Source organism: Colias philodice, chromosome 17, assembly GCF_061535455.1.
Source record: "Colias philodice isolate Cphi_HAF_F1 chromosome 17, ilColPhil1 Martin Lab GWU primary, whole genome shotgun sequence".
Classification (NCBI taxonomy): Eukaryota; Metazoa; Arthropoda; class Insecta; order Lepidoptera; family Pieridae; genus Colias; species Colias philodice.
Window position 1 is genome coordinate 9234904 of NC_143102.1, and position 24632 is coordinate 9259535.

The window sequence follows — 24632 nt, forward strand, 5'->3', positions numbered from 1 at the left end:
CTCGGTTCTGCATGCCCTTGAGTCTGTCCCTATGTCCCTTTGCAGTATGCTTAAATCTTTAAAACTACGCAACGGATTTTGATGCGGTTTTTTTAATAGATAGAGTAATTCAAGAGGAAGATTTTAGTTGTATTCGTAGTATATTATTATTATTCTGTGATTTTAGTATATAATTTACTAGTGGTCCACCCCGGCTTCGCCCGTGGTACATATTTCGCAATAAAAGGTAGCCTATGTCCTTTCTCGGGTATCAAAATATCTCCATACCAAATTTCATGCAAATTGGTTCAGTAGTTTAGGCGTGATTGAGTAACAGACAGACAGACAGACAGAGTTACTTTCGCATTTATAATATTAGTAAGGATTAGGTTTTAGACAAAGCGGGCGAAGCCGCGGGCGGTAAGCTAGTTATAAATAAAAGAAAATAATAAAAATGTTTTAATAATAAGTTTATTAATAGCTTGTAATAAAATAAACAATAAAGGTGGATGATAAAATATAATAATCATGATGTCGTTAAAAACAATTATACTCAAAGGATAAAATATCACGAAAGCGGAGTAATTTTAATTTTCAGAAAAAAAATATAAAAGCAGTTCTTAAAGTTTAAATTAACAGTCATCAAGGGAAGTTTTTAAAGTCTTACGATGTCCAACATCCTTGAGGGGATATAAAAAGAGATGGTTATTTTAATATTTTATATTTTTTTTTTAATTTTCACGGTGTTTACTGGATGTATAATAAACCCTAGCACATAATTAACATAATTAATTTTATAAATTACTATAAGTAGGTAACTACATATTAAAAAGTACTAAAAAAACAATCTAATTTTAATTTTTTTAACCAAAATAGAAACAAAACAAAACAATTCAGTGCCTAAAATCTATACTTCTATACTAATATTATAAAGAGGAAAAGTTTGTAAGTATGTATGTATGTATGTATGTATGTATGGTTTTCACGCAAAAACTACTGGACCGATTTCAAAAATTCTTTCACCATTAGAAAGCTGCATCTTTACTGAGCAACATAGGCTATATTGCATTTTCAAAAAAATTAGAGATCCTTACCAAAAATGCAATAATGTAACCCAAGGTGTAAAAAAATCCTCAATAAAATTTCTGTCATCGCGTGCGCTGCAGAATCTATTGAAGATAGAACAAAAAAATGTTCTACGGTATTATAGAATGGATCAATATCTACAAGAAAGTCCGCGATACCATATGTCCATCTTCAGTAGTTATGTTACTACAACAACTTTTTTACGTTTTCAAAGTAAATAGAAGTGCCGACAGTAATCAAACCATGTTATCCATACACATATATTAATCCTTATCCCATTAAATGATGTTTTACTATAGACTGTTTCAATACCAGCAAAATACTTTTTAAATGAAAAGAATTGGATATTCCATTCAAAAGATATAACGAATTTTTAAAAGTGTCAATCTACAGAAAATAGTAGGTATACTGTTCGAGCAGGCCGTAGTGCGGGGGTCACGGAGGAATTCTACCAATATGCGTCTTGACGGAACACAGTGGGGTTTTGGTCGGTAGGAATCCGTCATAACCCACGGCCCCTCCCCCGGAGGCCGTGGGTATCTATGAAAGATTTCCCCACTAAAACAAAAAAAAAGGCCGTAGTGCGGGACGGGGTAAAGGTGATTTTCATGTGATTAAAAATTAAACCTATAGTCCGACCTATAGTAGACTTTTCACTGTAACGATATCGCTATCTATGCGAGTGAAGCCGCAGGGCATTGCTAGTTATATCATAAACATAATGAGCGCAAAAAATTATAAGCCTCAGAATAATTGCCAGTAATAAATTTGAATTAAAATTTACCAAGTTCGCAAGTTATTCGCGTGGAAGCATCTTAATGTTGCCAGTAAATGTTATGTAGATACGAATTGGGTAACTTTGAGCTCTCGCAGGAGCATGATAAAGCAGTATTATTTCCCGTGTGGAAAAAGGACAGCGCTATATAGATCGTATATCGCCATCACTTTTCCACACTGGATGTAATACTGCTATGACGTCATGGTAAACTTCTGTTCGCTTATGAACTTTGAATATTCATGTGGGTATAAATTAACATTTAGCGTTATTATTATGTAAATACGAAAGGGACTTCGCTAAGTTATCAAATGTGTGGAATTAATATTTTGTTGATGTTTTACTTATCTGTGGTACAATATTTGTTTAGAAATACACATTTATAGAAATCTTATAGAAATCAATATTATGTTCAAAGGTTAAATCTGTTTTATACAAGTGTTTTTAATAGGATTACGATTGTTTTTGCTTTTGTTCGCAAAAGCGATTTCTTATAATTTGTATAAAAATGGAAAATAAGGAAAAGCTTATGTTATATCCAAAAATAATATGATCATAATACTCTTCAAGTTTTCCTCATCTTACTGAAACAGAGAAATAATTCGCAAATAATTCTAAATTTTTGCTACTGAAAGATTCGCATAATAATAAATTACGCCTTAGCTGTTAAAATTAAAAAAAAAAAGGTAAGAAAGTTCCAAATATCCATTCATAAAGACTTAGATAAGAAATTTTGGAAAAATATAAAGCATACACTTGACTGCTGGGTTTCAACTTTCATCTCACATGGAGATAATTGCTACAAAAAATTGTACCTGCTCTTGTTTAGGATAAACGGACCGTGAGAACTGGAGCATCCTGTTTATTTTTTAGTTTAACAGAAACCACCAAAAATTTAATTTTATGAAAAACAAAATTAAAAGGTGTTTCCCGTACCGGGAATCGAACCCGAGCCTCCTGGGTGAAAGCCAGGTATCCTAGCCACTAGACCATACGGGAGTTGAGATGCTAACCGAAATTAAACAATGGTATCTAAAACAAATATAATAGCACAAACAGTAATATTAAACATGTGTTTAAAATATGTATGTAATGTAAAGTATGTACATAAATATTTTATGATTCTTCCTAAAACGTAGGTAGAGATTGTCTAATCTAAAAATGAACGCCCCTCCACTGTGTTTACGCTCACATTCAAAGTACGTGTATAGACGCAATACACACAAATTGGTCTGCCTCATTGGTCGTTCAGTCCTCCAGTCCCGTCCATGCCCGAACGACAGGACCAGTTGGCCAACTAGTGCATAAATGACGCGATGCACGACAGAACGGACGTGTCATTCCGTACATAGCGCGCTCTCCCCGCCATACAATGCTAGGCACCTGAACTGATCGCCCGATTAGTTGACAAATCAGTGCGCGAGTGTCAAAGTTTGCAGTAGAATCGACGCGCGCACACATATAAAGTGGTTCAATAATTATTTGTCCTCACACATTGAAACAATTAAGTTTAGTGGAGGGGCGTTCATTTTTAGATTAGACAATCTATACCCGCATATGAAGCAGCAATCGTTTTGGCGCCGATCTGCCAATTAAAGAACAGAAAATAAAAAAGCGATTCAAAAGTTCGACTTTCGTTCAAAAATCGAATGGAACTCTCATCGCATACCAATTCGTTTGACATTTTTATTTTTTTTTATCTGAGATATTTCAGCGCTATCAAATCAAATCATAATTTTGATTTATTCCTTTTCTTTATAAATGAATATTATTTTAAATTGCTATTGCTTATATTATTTCTAAATACATACCTACATCGTTTTGTACTGATAAAGGTCTTCAATAACGACTTTAGTTTTCTAAGAACATTAATGATACAAGGGTCGGTGCACTTCACAAAGATATAGAGTTCAGTGGATATTTAATTTGTTTATTTTTAAGACTCAAAATACTAGACTTTGTAACTATTCCTAAAATAATATCATTTAAAACTAGTTGTGCCCGCGACTTCGTTCTCGTGGAATTATAAAATAAGCCTATGTTACTCCTTATTTCACAGTGAAAGTCCGGTTGAAATCGGTCCACCCGTTCCAGAGATTAGCCGGAACAAACAAACAAACAGACAGGCAGAATTGTAAAACTATAATTGGGATATTATGTATCGTGTATACAACAATATTAATTTAATAAAAACCCCTTATATCGATGTAACAAACAGACACTTAAACAAATCTTTTCAAATACATGAATATTTCTAATCGATCAATTAATTCTATTCTCACAGTCATAAGTAAATATAGTTTATAATAAATCACTACAGAACTATAAAAAAATACCACTTCCAGTAACTAAACAAAGCTATATCCACGTTTGTCTGAGACGACTATAGACTATAGCAAGTAATTTACTCCATTTGTACAAGAATTCAAACAAATAAACACCGAGCTTACAGAGCCGGCTTCTAAACTAATACCTCTTATATAAATGCTAATGTTTGTCTGTTTGTTACTCTGAAACTACTGAACCGAAGTTGTTAAACTATTAACCGTGGTAGATGTTAAAATATGACGATTCAAAAGTGCTCCTAGAAGAAGTCTAATTGAATAAATAAATGTTTGAGTTTTGAGTTTGAACGACTCGTTTTAAGAAAATATTCTTCGCAGTAAACCATATCTACACTGCATTATTATTATTTATTACACACAAGAAGTTATATTAAAATTTTGAAATATATGTATCATACGAATTTCTAAAATATTTATTGACTTTTCAAATAATCCGCATTCTATCTGCGATATTAAAGTTATTTAAATATTTCGCTCAATAACATGTGAAAAGCAAACAAATACGCTCGCTTTAGAATATGAATAAATTCAAACCCGACTGAATTGAAAAGTCGTTTCAGACATCATTACTTTCCGATAGCCATTTGGTTCTTAATAGGGCTGTCACACATGTTTAAATAAATAAATATGTTTAAATAGTTCTGCAATAAACTATATCATGAATATAAACTCTGGATACGCAAATTAACTCGCATAATAACTTCATACACGTCAAATTTCTAACTAGCTTCGTCCCGTGGTTTCGCCCGAGTATATGAGGTTTTTCTTTTAAATGCTTACGTCTATAATGCAGGAATATCAATATCGTCAGTATGCAAATAAAGTAGCATTACTTACCTTTTATACTGATATTCCCTTATAATACTGATATTATAATTACAGTGCAACCTCGATATAACAAATCTGAAGGGAACAAATAAATATTCGTTAAATCAAATATTTCGTTGAACTGAGGTTCGTTATGTTGAGGTTAGGTTGGTCTAAAATTCGTTATAAAGAGGTCTTTTACTTTCTGATCCATTTCAACTTGAATCTTTAACAATAGTGACGAGCAGCAGTGTTCGTGCATTACTTTCCAATTTAAATTAAACAAAAATGATCGTTTTACGAACAAAACCATGTCGAAACCTGTCGCGACATGAATCACATACTATGAGATTAAGAATCATTACATTGGTTGGAACTTTATATAAAGGTTTTGGGTTGACGAAATTCGTTAATTAGAGGTATTTATACTTTTCTTGATAGTTAAAAATTCGTTATAAAGAGGTTGTTCGCAAAAAATGTTCGTAATGTAAAGGGATATTTTATATTGAATCTTATGGACAATTCAAGGGGATTACGAAAAATTTGTTAAATCGAGGAAATCGTTATATTGAGGTACGTTATATTAAGGTTGCACTATCACTACATAGTATAAAACAAAGTCGCTTTCCCTGTCCCTATGTCCCTATGTCCCTATGTCCCTTTGTACGCTTAAATCTTTGAAACTACGCAACGGATTTTGATGCGGTTTTTTTTAATAGATAGAGTGATTCAAGAGGAAGGTTTATATGTATAATAAGATCCATTAAGTAGTGGAGAAGTACTGTTATTTTTGAGGTTTCTAATGTGATGTCGTAAAAAATTACATTTATTCCGCTTACATTGCAAACGCAGGCTGAACCCTAAGAGTTTTATCAAAATAATGTACTAAGTATTATACACATTGAAAAGGTCTACAGAAAAGTCCGCGATGGTATATGTCTATCTCTTATGGATAACCCACAATAACTTTTTTTTGTCATTTACTTTTTACGACAAATAATGGCTAATTTTCGAAGCGATTTTAACCAATACAGCATTAATCCTTAACCAATTAAATACCATGGATACATTGTTCATTTAATATAGATCTATATGGCCCTTTACACCGTATGATTTAAGTGAATATTTTCGAAGATATTACAGATTTAAAAATTGCAGGACGTAGCGTTTGCGGCCGCCCGGCTATGTATTTTATACCCGTGCGATGCCGGAGGCCGGAGCGGGCCGCTATATTTTTATACCTATACAACATTCACAATTTTTCTGTAGTGTATTTAGTATCAGCATTGCACCCGTGCGAAGCCGGGGCGGGTCGCTAGTAATTATATAATATATAATACTATAATAAAAAAAAATGCGAAGTTAGTTAAATATTAGTTTGAAATGTAATAAGAATGTACTGCGATTCTACACAGCTACCTAATTGATGTAGGTAGTTGATAACAAAACGCAGCTAGTCAACGACTATTAGTAAAGTGAGGGTAGTTGGGTCGAACGTCGTATAAACAACGTCCGAGCCCCTAGGCACGATTCGTACGAATGCGCCACGAGTCAAAGGAACGCGGCAATTTATACTATTCAACAGCTAAGCATGTTCGGACAGGAAACAGTGACAACTAAAATGACAACTATTCATCCACATAAATATCAAATCAGAAGTTACGTCTAACACGGCCATACTGACAATCGTACGTCCTCGTACGCCTATTCTCGTATTAAAACACTACACGGTAGTTCATCTCGGGATTACACAACCATCCTGCCTCGGCCACACTGACCTGACAGAACAATAACCATTTCCACATGACATAGGCACTCCGTTCGCGTATCTTGGTATATCTACGCTCGTACGACTAGTGAAATACATCACTACGATACGTCAGCGACTAGACAATACCTCAACGCCAGAGTTCAACTAGCGATTTGGATCACTACACACAATTCCTTCGATGAACTACATTCCCGTCACAATAATCCACGTAACAAACTTTTACTTTACACAACGCACGAAAAAACACAAACGCCAGTATGCCGTTACAAAACTACGTAAACTTTAAACACATTTAAAAAGTATGGGCTTGAATTCTATCCCGCTTCTGATATAATAAAAAAAAAATGCGAAGTTAGTTAAATATTAGTTTGAAATGTAATAAGAATGTACTGCGATTCTACACAGCTACCTAATTGATGTAGGTAGTTGATAACAAAACGCAGCTAGTCAACGACTATTAGTAAAGTGAGGGTAGTTGGGTCGAACGTCGTATAAACAACGTCCGAGCCCCTAGGCACGATTCGTACGAATGCGCCACGAGTCAAATAAAAGGAACGCGGCAATTTATACTATTCAACAGCTAAGCATGTTCGGACAGGAAACAGTGACAACTAAAATGACAACTATTCATCCACATAAATATCAAATCAGAAGTTACGTCTAACAATACTGATATTATTGTTGTTGGTATTACTGACATATAACTGATTATATGTCAGTAATACCAACAACAATAACTGAATAAATCGTAATCTTTCAATTAATATCTATACTAATATTATAAAGCTGAAGAGTTTGTTTGTTTGTTTGTTTGAACGCACTAATCTCGGGAACTACTGGTCCGATTTGAAAAATTCTTTCGGTGTTAGATAGCCCATTTATCGAGGAAGGTTATAGGCTATATTACATCACGCTACGGGCAACAGGAGTGGAGCCACGGGGGTGAAACCGCGCGGAGCAGCTAGTTAATATATAAAGGTCTCAAAGAGACCAAAGCCCGAGTACCTACTATTTCAAAGCATCGTATTTCTATAAACATTTCCTTTAAACTATTAATTTATATTAATAAATTGTTTATTGACAACCCTAATCGTTCAACTTCAAAGGCAAGCTCGCTTATTCCGTCAGGGATATTGCACTTGCTGTGTCCACAACTGTGAATGCCTTAGATCATTAAGTAATGGATAACACTCGCAGGCGTTTCCCCTTTTGCCGAGGTATAAGATTATTCGAATCGAAAAATCTTATGCTTTCATAAAAACTACTTGCGTAATCGATTACAAACACTCTGCGTATTCGTAAAACATCGAAAGGACGTCTGCGAGTGCTCCGCTAAAAATGCCGTTTTGCACTGTCAAGTCTTGCAGAAGCAATTCAAACATGTCGAATATTAAAAAAGATGGAATAACCTTTAATTTGTGTATATTTTTTTATTTTTTAACGTACATTTCTAATTAAATGCAATTTCTAATAATCGTCGATGTATCGTTTAGCGATATGATCAAGACAAATAATCGAGTCATGTTTCGAGAGAGAAAGAGACGAGACTATCATGGAAAGAAAATATACAAATTTAATCTTTATCTACTAAGAGATAAAGTTGAATTTAAAACGCGATAATGAACCGCATTCCTTACGAGACTATCTTTTAAAATAAATACAAATTTAATCTTTATGATATAAGTTATAAAGTTGAATTTAGAACGCGATATTGAACCACACTCCCCACGAGACAACTTGGAATGAAATTCAAATTTAATCTTTATGAACTTAGGGATAGAGTTGAATTTAAAAACTCGTCGCTTAAAAGGTCGTAAATTTTTACGACTTTCGTGACACAAATTATTTTTGTGAATGTGTGATTGTGTTTCAATAGTGTGAGTTACCCTCCCCGCACCAAAATCAGCAGAAAGTTTAGTTAGAACATTTGCCAGCGTACTCCATCCATTACATGATCTAAGGTGAATGCTAAAGAAACTATTTATCCCCTGAATAGAACTAGAAGTGTGCGTCCACACTGAATGCGCGGTGGCGGCGGCCTAGGCGGGCGCGACGAGCGGGCGCTCGCGGTGGCCACACCGACGCGCGAGCTCAAGTAGCGGTTCGACGTTTTTCGGGTGTTGCAAACTTTGGACGATTTGCTATTTTTACTGGACAGTCCGATTTTGAGATCAGATCATTATAGAAGTTGTACACGAAATAAATAAAACAGAGGAATAACGGGTGAATCTTATATGAAGAATTGAGATTATACCCTACAAAATTACTGTGGTGTGTATAAGTGTTTTAGATTGAATCGCACTTATAAATAAAGAAGTTTCACTTCAACAATTAAGTATTTACCGCTATTTTACGAAAAACAATAAAGGATATAATATAAGAAGTCGAGCGACAAGACCGAAATGGTTTGATACCCCCGCCGTCCGCGCATTGGGTCGCTTGCTGACTAGGCCCGTAGTGTGGCCAGAACGCGCGGATAAGAGAGTTTGAAAACTACGCGCGCTGGCTCGCTCATTACCGTCGCGCTAGGCTTCCGCCATAGTCATTTCAATGTGGACGCAAAGGCGCGTTTCATACGTTTGATATTTCGCGCCCGCCGTCGCAACCGCGCTAGGCTCGCAGTGTGGACCTGCACCCAGTCATGATTTCTATGGAGTTTACGTCATATTTTATTATTTTATTTTTGTAACTAGCTATGCCCTGTGGATTTACCTGCATTGCTCCGGTCCTATTGGTCTTCGTGATGATATATAGCATTATAGCCTTCCTCAATAAAAGGCACGGGTCCGATTTGAAAAATTATTTCCTGAGATTGAGAGAGTGCGTTCAAACAAACAAACAAACTCTTCAGCTATATAATATTAGTATGGATTTAACATTTTATTGAAGTGAAAACTTCTTTAGGGGCGTTGGGTATAAAATCTTAAACTCGCGTCAGGACACGTGACCTGATCGAAAAAGCGTAAGACGGATACCATTGCAAAATATCAAACATGCTCAACGTTAATAATCAAGTTTTCACTTCTGCCGGCACTCCCGGAGTGCAACCCGTCTTTTTTTTATAATTTAACCTGCTGTGCACCCAAGTTCAACCCGGGTTAAAATTTTCTATTCGATTTTCTTTTATACAAGCCACTAATAAACGCACCAAAATAGAATATTCTTTGAAGATAATTCTTATTCTTCATTCGTCGCACATTTAATGTGGCAATTAAAATGTACAAATTAACCTTTCTTCGCATTTCGTTCAAATAATTTAATAATATTTCACCTTTATCCTTTATTCTTATTAAGTTTAATTAATACTAAAATTTATTTCGTTCTAAGAAAGGAGCTTGAAGTCATTGAACGATTCTAATTAATTTTGTGCACGATAATTAATAATATTTATCAGAATTTAATATTGAGTTTTATAGCAGTCAAATGCTTGACACTTAAATGAGAAATTTTTAAAGATTAAAAAAATCGAAAATTATCCGTATTGTGATTATCACTTCACTATCATCATCACTACATAGTATAAAGCAAAGTCGCTTTCCCTGTCCCTATGTCCCTATGTCCCTTTGTACGCTTAAATCTTTGAAACTACGCAACGGATTTTGATGCAGTTTTTTTTAATAGATAGAGTGATTCAAGAGGAAGGTTTATATGTATAATAACATCCATTAAATAGTGGAGAAGTACTGTTATTTTTGAGGTTTCTAATGTGATGTCGTAAAAAATTACATTTATTCCGCTTACATTGCAAACGCAGGCTGAACCCTACGAGTTTTATCAAAATAATGTACTAAGTAGGTATTTATACACATTGAAAAGGTCTACAGAAAAGTCCGCGATGGTATATGTCTATCTCTTATGGATAACCCACAATAACTTATTTTTGTCATTTACTTTTTACGACAAATAATGGCTAATTTTCGAAGCGATTTTAACCAATACAGCATTAATCCTTAACCAATTAAATACCTTGAATACATTGTTCATTTAATATAGATCTATATGGCCCTTTACACCGTATGATTTAAGTGAATATTTTCGAAGATATTACAGATTTAAAAATTGCGGGACGTAGCGTTTGCGGCGGTACCGGCCGGCCGCCCGGCTATATATTTTATACCCGTGCGAAGCCGGAGCGGGCCGCTATGTTTTTATATTGTACAACGTTCACAGCTGTTTTTCTGTAGTGTATTTAGTATCAGCATTGCACCCGTGTGAAGCCGGGGCGGGTCGCTAGTTAATAATAACCATAACATTTTCTTTGTTACAGGCATACACACCAACTGGTTTCGAAAAGTACGGCTACACATGCACGGTCGCGGACTATAGAGTCAACTTCTCTGTTTGGGATACATCAGGTTAGTAGCTACTATAAAAATGAACCTATAACATGTTAAATGGTTTTCCTAAAATCCAAAGCTTTCATCTTTTAAAAAGGGGGAATGGATAAGATTGCGATATTTTTATTATTGTGTAATATTGTGTTTATGCAGTTGCGAACATTTTTCATATACTATCGTTATTAAGAAATATTCATATTAATTTAAGATACAAAAACTTTAATATAAGTAGTCTCACAAGTCACAAGAAAATGTTCCTACAAGTTGTTCAAAAGTTACTGCAATAAGGTATCACTATCAATAAATCAAACTGAAACTAACAAACTAAATACGTATACCAATAAAATACACATACACTGCGTACACAAACATTGTCAGCAAAGTTTCGATACAGACCATAAACAACATTGTGTATTTCAGTGCAAGCTGCGAAAATGTCCAACTTTTACGAGACGTCGTTACGAACTTCAATCATTACTTTGTAAAATTATTTGCACAGATAATAAAATAACTAGAACGCAATCATGAATTGACAATTCGAATACACTTCTAACACCATTGCATTGTGAAGATATTTTTGATGCCGTTACATCGTGTGAAACTAGAAAACACTGTTATATTGCAATGTTTAATGATGCGGTGTTAACTACCAATACATTTGCGTCAAAAATGTATGTGTGTAAATAAAATACAGTTCTGATAACCGGATAACAAGCAACAACAAGAAGTAAATAATGTACCAGGAATACATAAGCGAACAAGAGATAGGAAGGTGCGCTACTGCTATAATAGCTATAGTTATCATAGATGATAGAAAGCCCTTAAAATCGTCATTTAAATATCAATTAGCAATATGATCAAACAATGCTTGCAAATATAAACGGTGATGATAAAACTGTCAAAATGAATGGCTTAAACGGCGTATTATTTCAAGGAATCAGGTCACTGATTCCAGCCGCGGACACTGTGTACATTATTGCTGTTTCCAGTTATGCGTTATCAATATTTGCTTGTAATTGTTTACGACATGCTTTTAACATATATCGGCGTTGATGATACGCATGCGTGATAAAATTTTAAGCGCTGGTCATATACTTTATGATGAGTCGTTATGATTCCTGTTGTTTTCATTGGGTTCATTTCGTGGACTATTAGCTATTTCATGGACTTCCGTGTTAACACACATACCATGATCAGCAATTATTGATCAGCATAACCTTCCACGTAGGCTTTATCTAAAGTCTGTTGTCTTTATGATCGTACTATTCTGTATTAAAATTAAACAGTCGTTACGCCAAATTAAATAAATCTTGATCTTCAAGATTAAATGTGAAAGGGGTCATTCCCTACTTTATTTTTTTGTTACCAATTGATAGCCTTTTTTTATAGTGGGGAAATCTTCCAAAGATACCCACGGCCCCCGGGGAAGGAGCCGTGGGTTATGTCGGATTCATACCGACTAAAACCCCACTGTACACAGTTGGTACACCAATTGATTGCCTGCTACAATGATATTGCTCTAATATATAAAGAATTGCTATATTAAAAAAAAATATCAGACCTTTAAAAAAGCCAGGTAATCCAACTAGTAATGATGATCTAAGAAGAGACAATAATATAAACTTAAAGTTAGAGTTCGCGTTTAACGGTTTAAAGAACCAAATGCATACGTATCGTAAATTCGCAAATCCATTCCAGCTGAAGCAGGATAATATTTTGAGTGGATGTGTATCGACTTGGACATCGGCCAAGGGTATTATGATGCCAATGAAATGGATCCAAATTGAAATCCACTGTGCCCATTAGTAGAAAAATCGTATACGGGAGTGATAAGAAATACTTGTGAATAGTATTGATTTTATAGGTTTGCTTGTGACTTTAAATTGTATGTAAAAATACAAGTTTTTAATGGGATGGATAGCTCTGGCGAATCACTTTTGCGAACGCTACTTTTTATAAAATAAAAAAAACTATTTGGCGATCACCTGGATTTTGCAACGAAATTGCTTATACTTTTTTCGGTGTATGGGTTTGTCTAAAGTTTAAATATGTTTTCATTTCAGTTAAAAACAAATATTTATTTTGCAAAGTTTTCGGTTTTCGTCCTTTGGGGTAAATTATTCTAATTTTAATCTTATCTACGAATGCTTTATTTTTTTATTTTTTTTATACATGTTTCGTATCATATTTTCAAGAATTCTTCCATCGCCGAAATAGCTCAGTTGGGAGAGCGTTAGACTGAAGATCTAAAGGTCCCCGGTTCAATCCCGGGTTTCGGCAAAATTCATTTTTTAATTTTTTTACTTGAAAAATGGAAAGGGGTGTTAAAACTTTTACCATACCTACTTCATAATTCTTGAAAACAAAGAAGTAGTTAAGTGATGCAACCATTACGACGTCCATAAATCATGAAAATCTGTTCAGTCGTTCTTAAGTTATAACTAAGTAATATGATTTATTTTTATATATCTATGGATTATTTATATGCAAAACCTCATAAAAAATGTAAAACGCTTAGAAAATATTCTATTTTCGCATTATTATTTTCAAATACATTTCACTGCCATGACCGGAAACATAAAGAAGGTAGATTGAGTGAGGTCCATACAAGGGTCCATACAATTGTGATACAATGGTGGAATATGGGTGGAATTATTATATCGACGTTTTTGTGACGTTTGACAATGACAGTAATTGTGAATTAATATTTTTAATCTGTATGAGGGAACAAGGAGGGGACAAGAAAGTCCGTAGTGAACTGATTTCTTTCAAAAGATAATTATCATTGTGTTCGTAATTCGTATGTACCTACTGATGATTTTGCGCTTGCTGTTATACAAATTTGAAATTATATTTTATACTGGAATCAAGGTTACTATTTACATTGAGCCTTACATAGAGCTATCAAATATTGATATGTTCTATTATTAATTACTATATATACACATATGTATTTTAATAAATAATTGTTTAAGCAGGTTAGAATGCACTACTTAATTCACATAACTTTCTTACATTTAAAAACGCCTACTACAAACGTCACACTTTTTATTAATTTTTGCAGCTACCACAAAAGTAACCACATTTAAATGAAACACAATGTAAATAAATGTTTTTTCTTTCTTTCTAAATATCTTTATTTCCCAGGAACTCCTTCATACGACACCGTGCGGCCGCTTGCGTACCAGGACGCCAAGATCTTCATGCTATGCTTCAATATTGCTGAACCAGAGTCCCTTAACACTGCCGCTGCTAAGGTAACTCGATAAGAATTTAATTTATGTTATTTTGTGGCAAGGTACCTAGTCTTTGAAACTGGCTATAGAGAATATAGCTTGCTTTTGTCAAAACAATGTTATTATATTTTTACGTAGTTCTTATTACTTTTATTTTGTTAATTGTTAGAGGAAGATTATAGGTATTCCACTGAGAACATATTTTAGTTACAATCTTTATTATACCTATGTATTACTTGCTTCGAAATATAACATACCTATGAATTATACACATAAAAGCATTACTAACTGGTAAAATAATACAAACGTTCTTGATTTATTTCAACGAAACATTATTATTTTATAATCAGATTTATAGTACAATGACTCTTCACAATTCATCTTATACATCGATACTAGATCACTTCCGAACCACTGAACAGATTTAGATACAATTTGTCGCACAGACCGTATTTTGAATACCTTATCTGTATTCTGAATGCTCAAGCCGTAATAATACTTTTGTCCCAAAACTCCAAAGGTTTCCTTCAGAAGTGGAGTTAATATGATAATCGAGTTACACGGAAAAGTCACAGATTACGTGACCGCCATTTTTGCGTCGAAGTACATTATTATAACAATGCAAAGAGGAACCTTTAAAATAGCTCGCCCTTAAATAACCTAACTTCCAACATTTACAAGGCAAAAGCGCTAACTTTGCGTGAGTAGCTAGAGTCATAAAATTTTAGCAGCACAATATATCTAATGTCTAATATATATTATAAAGGCGAAAGTTTGTAAGGATGTATGGATGTATGGATGTTTGTTACTCTTTCACGTAAAAACTACTGAACCGATTACAATGAAATTTAAATAGAATATGTGTGCTAAATGCTCTTGGATTAACACATAGGATAGTTTTTATCCCGGAAATCCCACGGGAACGGGAACTATGCGGGTTTTCCTTTGCAAATGCGGGCGAAGCCGCGGGCGGAAATCTAGTTTTCCATAAATACAGCCTTTCAACACGTGTTGTAATATCCTGAATGTATAAGTTGAATCATGATATCATAACTTTTCTTTATTATGAACATATTTTTTCGGGCCTCTTCCGTAGAAATCAAACTTAGGCATCAGTACCAAGAAGGAAGTGTATTTTAAAGAATACTTACCGATATTACTTAGTACATACAAACATTTTAACATTTATATATACAGGAATATATATATTAACTAGCTTTCCGCCCGCGGCTTCGCCCGCGTTTTCAAAGAAAAACCCGTTCCCGTGGGATTTCCGGGATAAAACCTATCCTATGTCCTTTCTCGAGTATCAAAATATCTCTATACCAAATTTCATGCAAATTGGTTCAGTAGTTAAGGCGTGATTGAGTAACAGACAGACAGACAGAGTTACTTTCGCATTTATAATATTAGTATGGATTATGGATTATCTACGGTAAGTCACCGGACAAGCTAAAAAATGAGCGCTGGCTAGATTTAGGATGATTCCCACATTCAAGTTATTTGTAATCTGTATTCTTTCAATTAATACATTCTGTTACTTTCATACAAACAGTATAGGTACCTTTCATTTGTACCAACAACTTGCCAATTGGATCTCTATTACCTTCCACTAAAGCTTAAATTAAACCAATCCCCTTTCCAGTGGTACAGAGAGGTGCGTACACACGGAGGGTCTGCTCCCGTGGTCCTGTGTGGCTGCAAAGCTGACCTTCGTCATGACAAGGAGACCCTTACGATACTATCCAAGCTGAGGACCCATCCTGTTACGAGCGAAGAGGTATGTATTGTTTTTTTATGTTTTTTAAGAGGTAAATTGGTTTATATTTGAAAGAGAATGTTAATTTATAAATTGAATTAGCTGTAATCCAACTTGCGAACCTTTTATACCCTGAATTGTTATGAAACTATCGTTTGAATTATGTTTATACCCTGGTTTGTAAACAATTTTAAAGCTGGACTTTTAAACATCATTCAAAATATATTATGTTTTTTTTTATTTATTTGTATTGCTCTCTAATTTTATTTAGGGCCGATTTTTCAATCCCAACTTATCCGCCCAATAAAGAATTACACGATAATATTAAAATGTCCCGTTAACTGTCAAATACGGCCAAAGAATACATTTTTGAAATGGTAGTTTAGTACGTTATTCGACGAATAAGTATCAACCAAGGATTGAAAAATCAGCCCAGACTTTAATAGTTAATAGTTAACTCATCGAATAAGTAAATTAAAACCTAGAACTAAGTATACAACAATTTAAATAATTTGCTACCCAAATACTCAATGCCATATCAATAGAGCATAAAACTAGGAACCATAATTGTCGGAATCAATTCGGGTCAATGTAAAATTACTTCATTTTACTAAAGACTTCAATTTAACATTCCATCCTGTGAACTAGATTGTTAATATTATCATTTTTATTTACTAAATACAATGAAGTGAATAAATGAAACAGTTAAGGAACTATTCATGAGGTGTATACTGTATTTTATTGAACGTTACTATAGAAGGATCTTTAATTCGTTAAATAATAACAAAACTCGGCCTGTCAAGGCATACAATCATACAAGCTCTTACTTACCCGTTAAAAATAGTTTAAAATTTGTTAAGTATCGCATTTTTACCGTTAATCAGAGTATCCTGAAAATAACTGTTCAGTTAAGCATCACTTTATTTATTTCAAGAGGTGAGGACACTTTATTTATTTATTTCGACACACATACAATACCACTAGTATGAATATCAAACGCCACTAATTTCTGCACATCTCTAACTAAATTCAAGAAATCCCACCCTAAACGCATACAAAATCCTCGCACATACAAGTAGACTAGGATTTATTACCAACATCCGAGCTATGAAGAAGATCATGACACTAACGGTCGTCCCAAAATATAGGCAATAGAAACACAATGTAAATTCGAAGTAACGACACCCAATATCAAATGTGTCCAACAATAATTGGATCGAAGCTTCGGGAATTACTGTTTACTGCCAAATCTATACAAACGTAGATGGAATAGCCAAGCGCCCCTAGTCAAGTGGCTTTCTGTTAGCGTAGCGTTCAATAGAATAGACTACGAATGTATGAGATTGACGTAACCTGTAGATACGTTGTAGATACGTTTATCTACAGCCTACGTCAATCTCATACATTCGTAGTCTATTCTATTGAACGCTACGCTAACAGAAAGCCACTTGACTAGGGGGGCTGGTTATGGAATCCAATAAATTCGATACGTAGAAACGTTCAAATTGATGTAGCATTGCTGATAGGTATATGCTGATTACATATTTTAAAATATTTACTAGGTATTATTAGGCAGTAAAATGTTGATCGTGTTAAAAAGTACATATTTTAAACTCTTAAATTGGATTGGTCATTGGAATATACTAATAAGTGTATAAAGTATTGTATATGCAATCAAAATCTATCTTCTATATAAATAAAAATGAAACCCGTTTTCCTTGGTCACGGCATCACACGTGAACGGGTGGACCGATTTCGATAATTCTTTTTTTATGATGAAGTACGAGGATGGTTTTTATGTAGAGAAAACGTAAAAATGTACCACGGGCGAAGCCGGGGCGGACCGCTAGTATATAAAAAAAAACTTTTTGCAATATAAACTTTGAAAATACGTGCCTCATACACTATACTTGTTAAGATCCTGGTTTCAAACTCACAACGTCTTAGCGTCAAAACGTTAAACTTTTCAAGCCAATTTTCGTGAAACTACTTGTATAATTACTTTCCGTCTGGCTTTATTTTTAGAATTAAATTCGTTGCATAGCTGTAGAGTGATACACAACTATTTTAAGAACAAGAACAGTTCATAAAATTACTTTTTGCTATGACCGTCCCCGTGGTAGAGTGGTAATAATTTAAACCCTGGAAGAAAAGGAAAGAAATTTTTCAAATTTCCTTTATATATAAAAGGCTCAATCTTATATTATTTCTTTTTTTACAGGCTCTATCGGTAGCTAGACAGCTTGGGGCGACCACGTACGTGGAAACCTCAGCTCGTGCTTCCAGTAAAGGTGTTAAAGATGCCTTCGAAATAGCAGCGCTAGCAGCCCTAGGGAAATTAAATAAGCAACAGATTAAACAACAGGTGTGATTTGCTTTACAATAAATTTATATTGAATATCGTTGGGAACATTAATTTAGATTTTATGGTTGAAAAAAACATATTCATTCAAGAATTTCTTTTATCGTTTCTAAATCGGTAACTAAATGCAATTCCAAAGAGACTTGAACCATTTTTAACATATTTAGCTATTTTATTTGAGTTTAATATATAACCGTTAATTAACACAATCAAATTTGTTCCCAGAAGCAAGTCGGTCGCAGTAAAAGCAAGCGCGACCTGAAGGCCGAGCTAAAGGGTCGCGCGAAGAGTTGCTGCGTCATGTGATCCGTAGCCGGCCACCCCTCCCGGTGGCCGCACGACTGCTAGACGACCACCAACCTACAGAATCTTCTAGAACCTTCTAGAATCTTCGAGAATCTTCGACTCTTCTAGAATCTTGAAAACAAAAGCCATTCGCGTATATAAGCAATGGCACCAGGCCTAATACAGCGCCTTGTGGGACGCCAGTGAAGTGCTAAATTTTTACAAGTGTGTAATTGGAACAGAGTTCGTTTTAAACTTTTATTGTATAGGTATTGAAGCAAAGGTGCAATGTTTTGACCCGCAGGGTTGAGAGCGTGAATCTGTGATATGCAAATGACATACGGTATGAAATAAGTGATGTGAAAGATGAATTATACCAAATATTTTTGTAATAGTATGGCAGTGATAGGCATTTTTTGCTTGAAGGTCTTTGGAATGAGTCAACTCAATACATTCATGTAATTTTATAACATTCGAGATTTTGGCCTGTTTGTGACTCCTAGACAAAATTTATGTAAATTAAAAAAAACTACATATTTGGTATAATTTATTCTAGCAAGTTTAGAAAGGATAGACGCTCTATTCGTACCACCACAAAATTCGATTACTAAAAATAGCGTATACTTTTAAAATAAATATATAATATGTAGAGGAATACGTGTTTTCATATACATAAAAATTGATGTTTTTCTATATTGTGGCATTTAAGACGTTGTAAATAGTATTTATTAAGGTAACGGTAAAACCAAGTGCTCATTTTACTTTAGCGGGAGCATGTTAATAATATTTTATTTGTGATAAAAATACGTAAGTATTTGAACGAACCTGCACAATATTGGACAATATTACTTAATTACGGAGGTCCATTCAGTCTTTAGTCCCACGTCCAATTTTGCTACTTTAGATTAGATTTTTTACATTAGTACGTTTATCGATGTTGCTTTTATTGTGAAGTTGGTTTTGTAATTGTCGAAACGTTGTGATATTTCTCTTGAGGCTCTTGTTAAAGCGTCGACGTTATCGAATGCTTATGCCAAATCTTGTGACACGGTTACTTCTTTAGAAATTAAATGTGAACGTAACCATTAAAAATTCATAAATTTTTATTTAATTAAAATCATTATACGATTTGCCCATTCCTTCTTACATAAAACTGAAAAGTAAGGATTTAAGTCGTAGTTAAATAATTGCCAGTGAAGTTTATTATAAAAATTTACACATTAACCTTAATAACGCCACAGATTATGTATAAACTTGAGATTAGACTGATAATGTTATTTATTGTTATAATAATGCACTAAAATAAAGACAGTGAAGGTAACATAAACCACAGATTATCTAAAATTGAATCTGAGCTCCGTTTCAATTTTTTTTTAAATATTCTCGTTTCAAAAACTCATCTTGCAGTCGACATTTTAACCGCGATATTGCTAGATTAAAAACAACGTGAAACTGTTTTTTCGAGACCGGTGCAATATGGAATCTCGATTGAAATACACGTTTGTAAATAAACCTAGACCGGTAATGAAAATAAATTTTAACGAGAGCGAATTGAATTGACTTACAAGCCAATTTCGATCAATCCCGTGGTAAACTGTATACAGTATGAACTTTGACACAAGAATTTATGAATGAAAAGTGTTGCCAGTTAAATGTGTTTGCGAAGCTGTTATTTTGAAATTTAAGTCGTATTAAGCTTTAAATTCAATGTTAGCTTTAATTACCGTACATAAATGTTATATTTAATGATGGAATATTTATGTATTTTCTTTTGAACACGAAGGAGAATATTTAGCGTTTATTTACGAAGAAATACGTCTTATTTATTGTAAAATTTAGATACATATCAATTTAAGGTTAAGTTTTGTATTTATGTACTTCGTTACTTCAAATTTGTATTCCGCCAAATTTAAAAACAGAAAATGTAAACTGAATATTTAAAATTGAAAGGTTTCCACAGATAACGTATAATATATATAAATAATAATATTTGCACAGATGATACAATTTGTTTATCTAAGTATAAATTAAAAGATACAAGGATAAATGTAATAATAAAACATTTCTAATTTTATAAGACGTTAGTATCGATTGTTGTTATAGCAAATGGGAAAGCACAATTGTTTTTATTCATTGAATTGTATTCTTAAGCATGTTTTTTGTGTCTAGACAGTTATTAGATCACTTGATGTTGTTTCTAGACTTAAAATATAGTTCGATGTTTTTGTAAATTTGTTTTTTATTTACCCTTCATTCCTTAATGTTATTGAATAACCAAGTATAATGGAAAACAATAAAATGGCTATTCATGAAAAAGCTTTTATCCGAAATTATTTTTGAAAAAGACTGTTGCTCATATTTGACCTATTTTAATTATAAATTTCATCCAAATCGGAGTTAAGCTTTAGCTGTGAAAGCGTAACGGAAGACATACTTTTATATTATTAATAGATACGAATAATAACAATATCTTGTGAAGTACCTTCTTGGATGCAGGGTCTGATGAGATGCATTTCTCTTGTATTTTACCAATTATTTACTATTTTTGAATATTTTTATCAGTTAGAATTTGACTGTTCTGTGTTCTTGTATCTACCAAGATGATATTTTATTTTCCAATATTTATTTGAAATATTTTTACAGTTGAAATATGAAATTCAAGTTTCAACTTTAGATACCATTTCTATGAAATTGTTAGAAATGTTAAAATTAAAATACAATTCCTAAATATCATACCAACGAAATTGAAGAAGACCTATAGAAGTTATTTAAACTCAAAAGGACAAATTTTTACTGCTTTATATTTAATTTGTAATCATTTAGTAGTTTCTTAAATTTTTTTCGAATAGGTACTTCAGAAGTAGGTACCTACTCAAGTAATTTTCTAAAATTCATACTGAATATACTTAAACATATTAGGAAAAAATTTTAGGTAACCCCTTGAAAATATTATTTCTTACTAGATTTCCGCCCGCGGCTTCGCCCGCGTTTTCAAAGGAAAACCCGCATAGTTCCCGTTCCCGTGGGATTTCCGGGATAAAACCTATCCTATGTGTTAATCCAAGTTAACCTCTATATGTGTGCTAAATTTCATTGTAATCGGTTCAGTAGTTTTTACGTGAAAGAGTTACAAACATCCATACAAACTTTCGCCTTTATAATAGTATTAAGATATTCACAAAAATATTAGTAATATTGGTAAGTGGTAAATCTCACTCACCTACCGTCTACGGTATAACTTGACTCATATAATTTTACGACTACATGTGCAATAAAGCCAGTCTTGGTATTGTGGCAAGAAACCAATTTTCTAAACATTTTCCTATAAGGGATCGTTTTATGTGTTTATGAGATATCGTTTTTTATTATTCTAAAATACATGATTATTTAATGCACCCATTCCATTGTATGCTTGAATATAAGACTATATTTTGACCAGATTTCATTGTCTATCCAGCATTTAAATTGCACTGAATTCAGTTAAAAATATACGTAGATAGAACTTTTCAGCAAATTTTCTGTTTAATTTTGCAAAATCAGAGCGAAAATACTTATCTAGTGAAAAACCGTACACGGTTTACAGTATTATTATTAAAAGCTGTAGCTTTGGTTGGGTAATTTGTAAACATAGATAGTGAAACAGTTTAAACTTCAAAGTCATTTAATTAGCAGATAGAATACCTACATAGTACATAATTTGTGCTAATAAATAAAAACAGTACTTACCTACCTATATTCTGTCGCACACTTATTCCAATTACCAAGCAGTATATTTAAGTAGTACCTATATTTATTTTTCTTCCGTTAATTAAATACGAATGTTCTTACTTTATAACACAGCAGCATAAAAGGACTCGTTTCACAGCATTCGTCATATAATTTTAAGAATTAAACGCTTAAATGTCCGTTTTCATTTACATTTTAATATTTCTTAAAAAAGCTCTACGTCATACGTAAGTATAAAGATCCACATTACATAAAAGCTCAGACATTTTTACACTCCGCGAATCATTTTGCATATATTCAGATGTTCCCTACATCATCTATCTACAGCAAAAATTAAAACAAAACTCGACTATTGAAATACCACGATCATTTTTAAAGTGTAAATCTATAATACGTCTCATTCAAATGTCTGAATTTCTACGGAAAAAACAACATTAGAAGAGTCCCAACGAATTATTTGATGAATTCGAAGAATTTTATTTTAACTCAAACACAAACATTTTAATCAAATAGACTTTCAGAAACGCTTTTGAACTGACATACCTACCTATTACGTTGAATTTAGTACAACAAGAACGAGAGCAAAATGGAACAAAACACTTTACCTATCTTATTTATTTATTACTCTAGATTAGGTCCAAATATCATTTTACAAACTACAAGTTAACAGAATAAAGCTAGTTAGTATATTATTTTATTCCTTGTAACATTATAAATAGGTCATTTTAAATCCCTTGCCACCCGCATTTCATTTCTAAACCCAAATAAGTATACAAAAATTTTCCCGCGTTTTTATCTTCATTTCAGTTAACGGCCAAGGGCTAACATACGTGACTGTATTTCGGACAATATTAAAAGAGCCTCACTGTGGGTCCGTGAATGTCTATCGCATAATTTTATGTTAATACTGACATCCCTACTTCATTCGTACATACCTACTGAACACATTTTTACACGAATGTCCAAAACCCCTGTTAATCTTTCAGGGTGAGGATGGGCATGTGTGCATACTCTATGTGTCTCTACAATTTTGTACACTTCAATGAAAAACATCGACCTATTTTCGAAATTTATCATAATCAATGAAATCTTTGATTTTTATATAAGCATAGAAGAAAAAAAAATTTTTAATTGTAATAAAATACTGTTTCAACTTTTACCCAGTCGCAGATAAGCATGGCGGTGATGATTAAAACCATTGAACTGATTTTTATGATGCTTAGCGATGCTCGTTAGAGCATTCTACCAGAATAACACTAGGTATAGAAATATTTGCTTTTTCCTATAATTTCGTCCCGGGTTGAAACCGTGTGGCACAGCTAGTAATCGCTAAACTGCATTTCAGAACAAAATACAGTACAGCTTTTAAACCTGTGACGTCACAAATCTACTAAGGTGTATCCCCTCTAACCTTTCCCTTATGAACGTCTATTCCGCTCCGTTACCTTCAAAGGCGGAATTATTTGCAACACACTGCACCATAATTGCATGATCTTCACGTAGCGTCCCTTTAGATGGCACAGTGCATTTGCATTTTAATGTACCTACCTAATAACAAAGAACTCAAAATATGTATCAAATATGAACTTACATAAAAACTTTTTAAAGCAGTTAGGTACTTAATTAATTTAAGAAATTAATTTTTAACTGATGTACAATATAGGTACATGCCTTTACATATGTATAAAGATGAGCGTTATGTTGTGATTTCTGAATAAATGACGATTTTTTTCACTTTTCTTAAACAATAAAAAATATAATATGCATCTGTACAAATACCACATTCGCAAATAAAAATAAAACCGTAACCATTTTAAAAGAGCCATTGTTCAAACATGTTTCCTGATATTGGCAGAACGCATATATAAGTCAGCGCCTCTAACGCTCGGAGGAAACTATTTCGCGCGGGAAAATGACGCCATTTTGTGACACAAACGTGTGCACGGAATGGCGCATCGTATTTGTCTCTTATCGTGGACTGACAAATAATTTGTTTAAACGATTCTGTTGCTACCCTTTTTATTTGTATGAATTGTGTTTATGGGGCACACGTCCGGTGTATTTTTTACACATAAAATTACCCCTATAAAATATACAATGAGGAAGAATATAATATTTAGGAAGGAGAACATATTATACGTTGTGTACCTATAACTCACAAGAT

The 24632-nt window shown here is 33.4% G+C and overlaps 2 protein-coding genes and 2 non-coding genes across 6 annotated transcripts in view; 2 read left to right on the plus strand and 2 right to left on the minus strand.

The window, feature by feature from the left end:
* The window catches only part of LOC149481264 (rho-related GTP-binding protein RhoN-like), a 118545-nt gene extending 97572 nt beyond the window's left edge, over nucleotides 1–20973 (plus strand). For 2 of the 3 annotated variants that reach the window (XM_089705649.1, XM_089705650.1), the window contains exons 3-7: nucleotides 11031–11118; nucleotides 14248–14357; nucleotides 15982–16116; nucleotides 18317–18460; nucleotides 18683–20973. In XM_089705649.1, coding sequence (XP_089561775.1) covers nucleotides 11031–11118; nucleotides 14248–14357; nucleotides 15982–16116; nucleotides 18317–18460; nucleotides 18683–18763 — 558 coding nt within the window. In that variant the 3' untranslated portion in view covers nucleotides 18764–20973. The remainder of the gene's footprint in view (nucleotides 1–11030; nucleotides 11119–14247; nucleotides 14358–15981; nucleotides 16117–18316; nucleotides 18461–18682) is intronic. The other variant, XM_089705651.1, reaches the window with a different exon arrangement.
* Nucleotides 1–24632, minus strand: part of garz (Sec7 domain-containing protein garz) — a 437193-nt gene that overhangs the window by 24799 nt on the left and 387762 nt on the right. The gene's annotated exons all lie outside the window — the stretch shown is intronic.
* On the minus strand, nucleotides 2768–2839 carry TRNAE-UUC (transfer RNA glutamic acid (anticodon UUC)). Its single transcript has one exon. It is a non-coding gene; the product is annotated as a tRNA-Glu (tRNA).
* TRNAF-GAA (transfer RNA phenylalanine (anticodon GAA)) lies at nucleotides 13308–13380 on the plus strand. Its single transcript has one exon. It is a non-coding gene; the product is annotated as a tRNA-Phe (tRNA).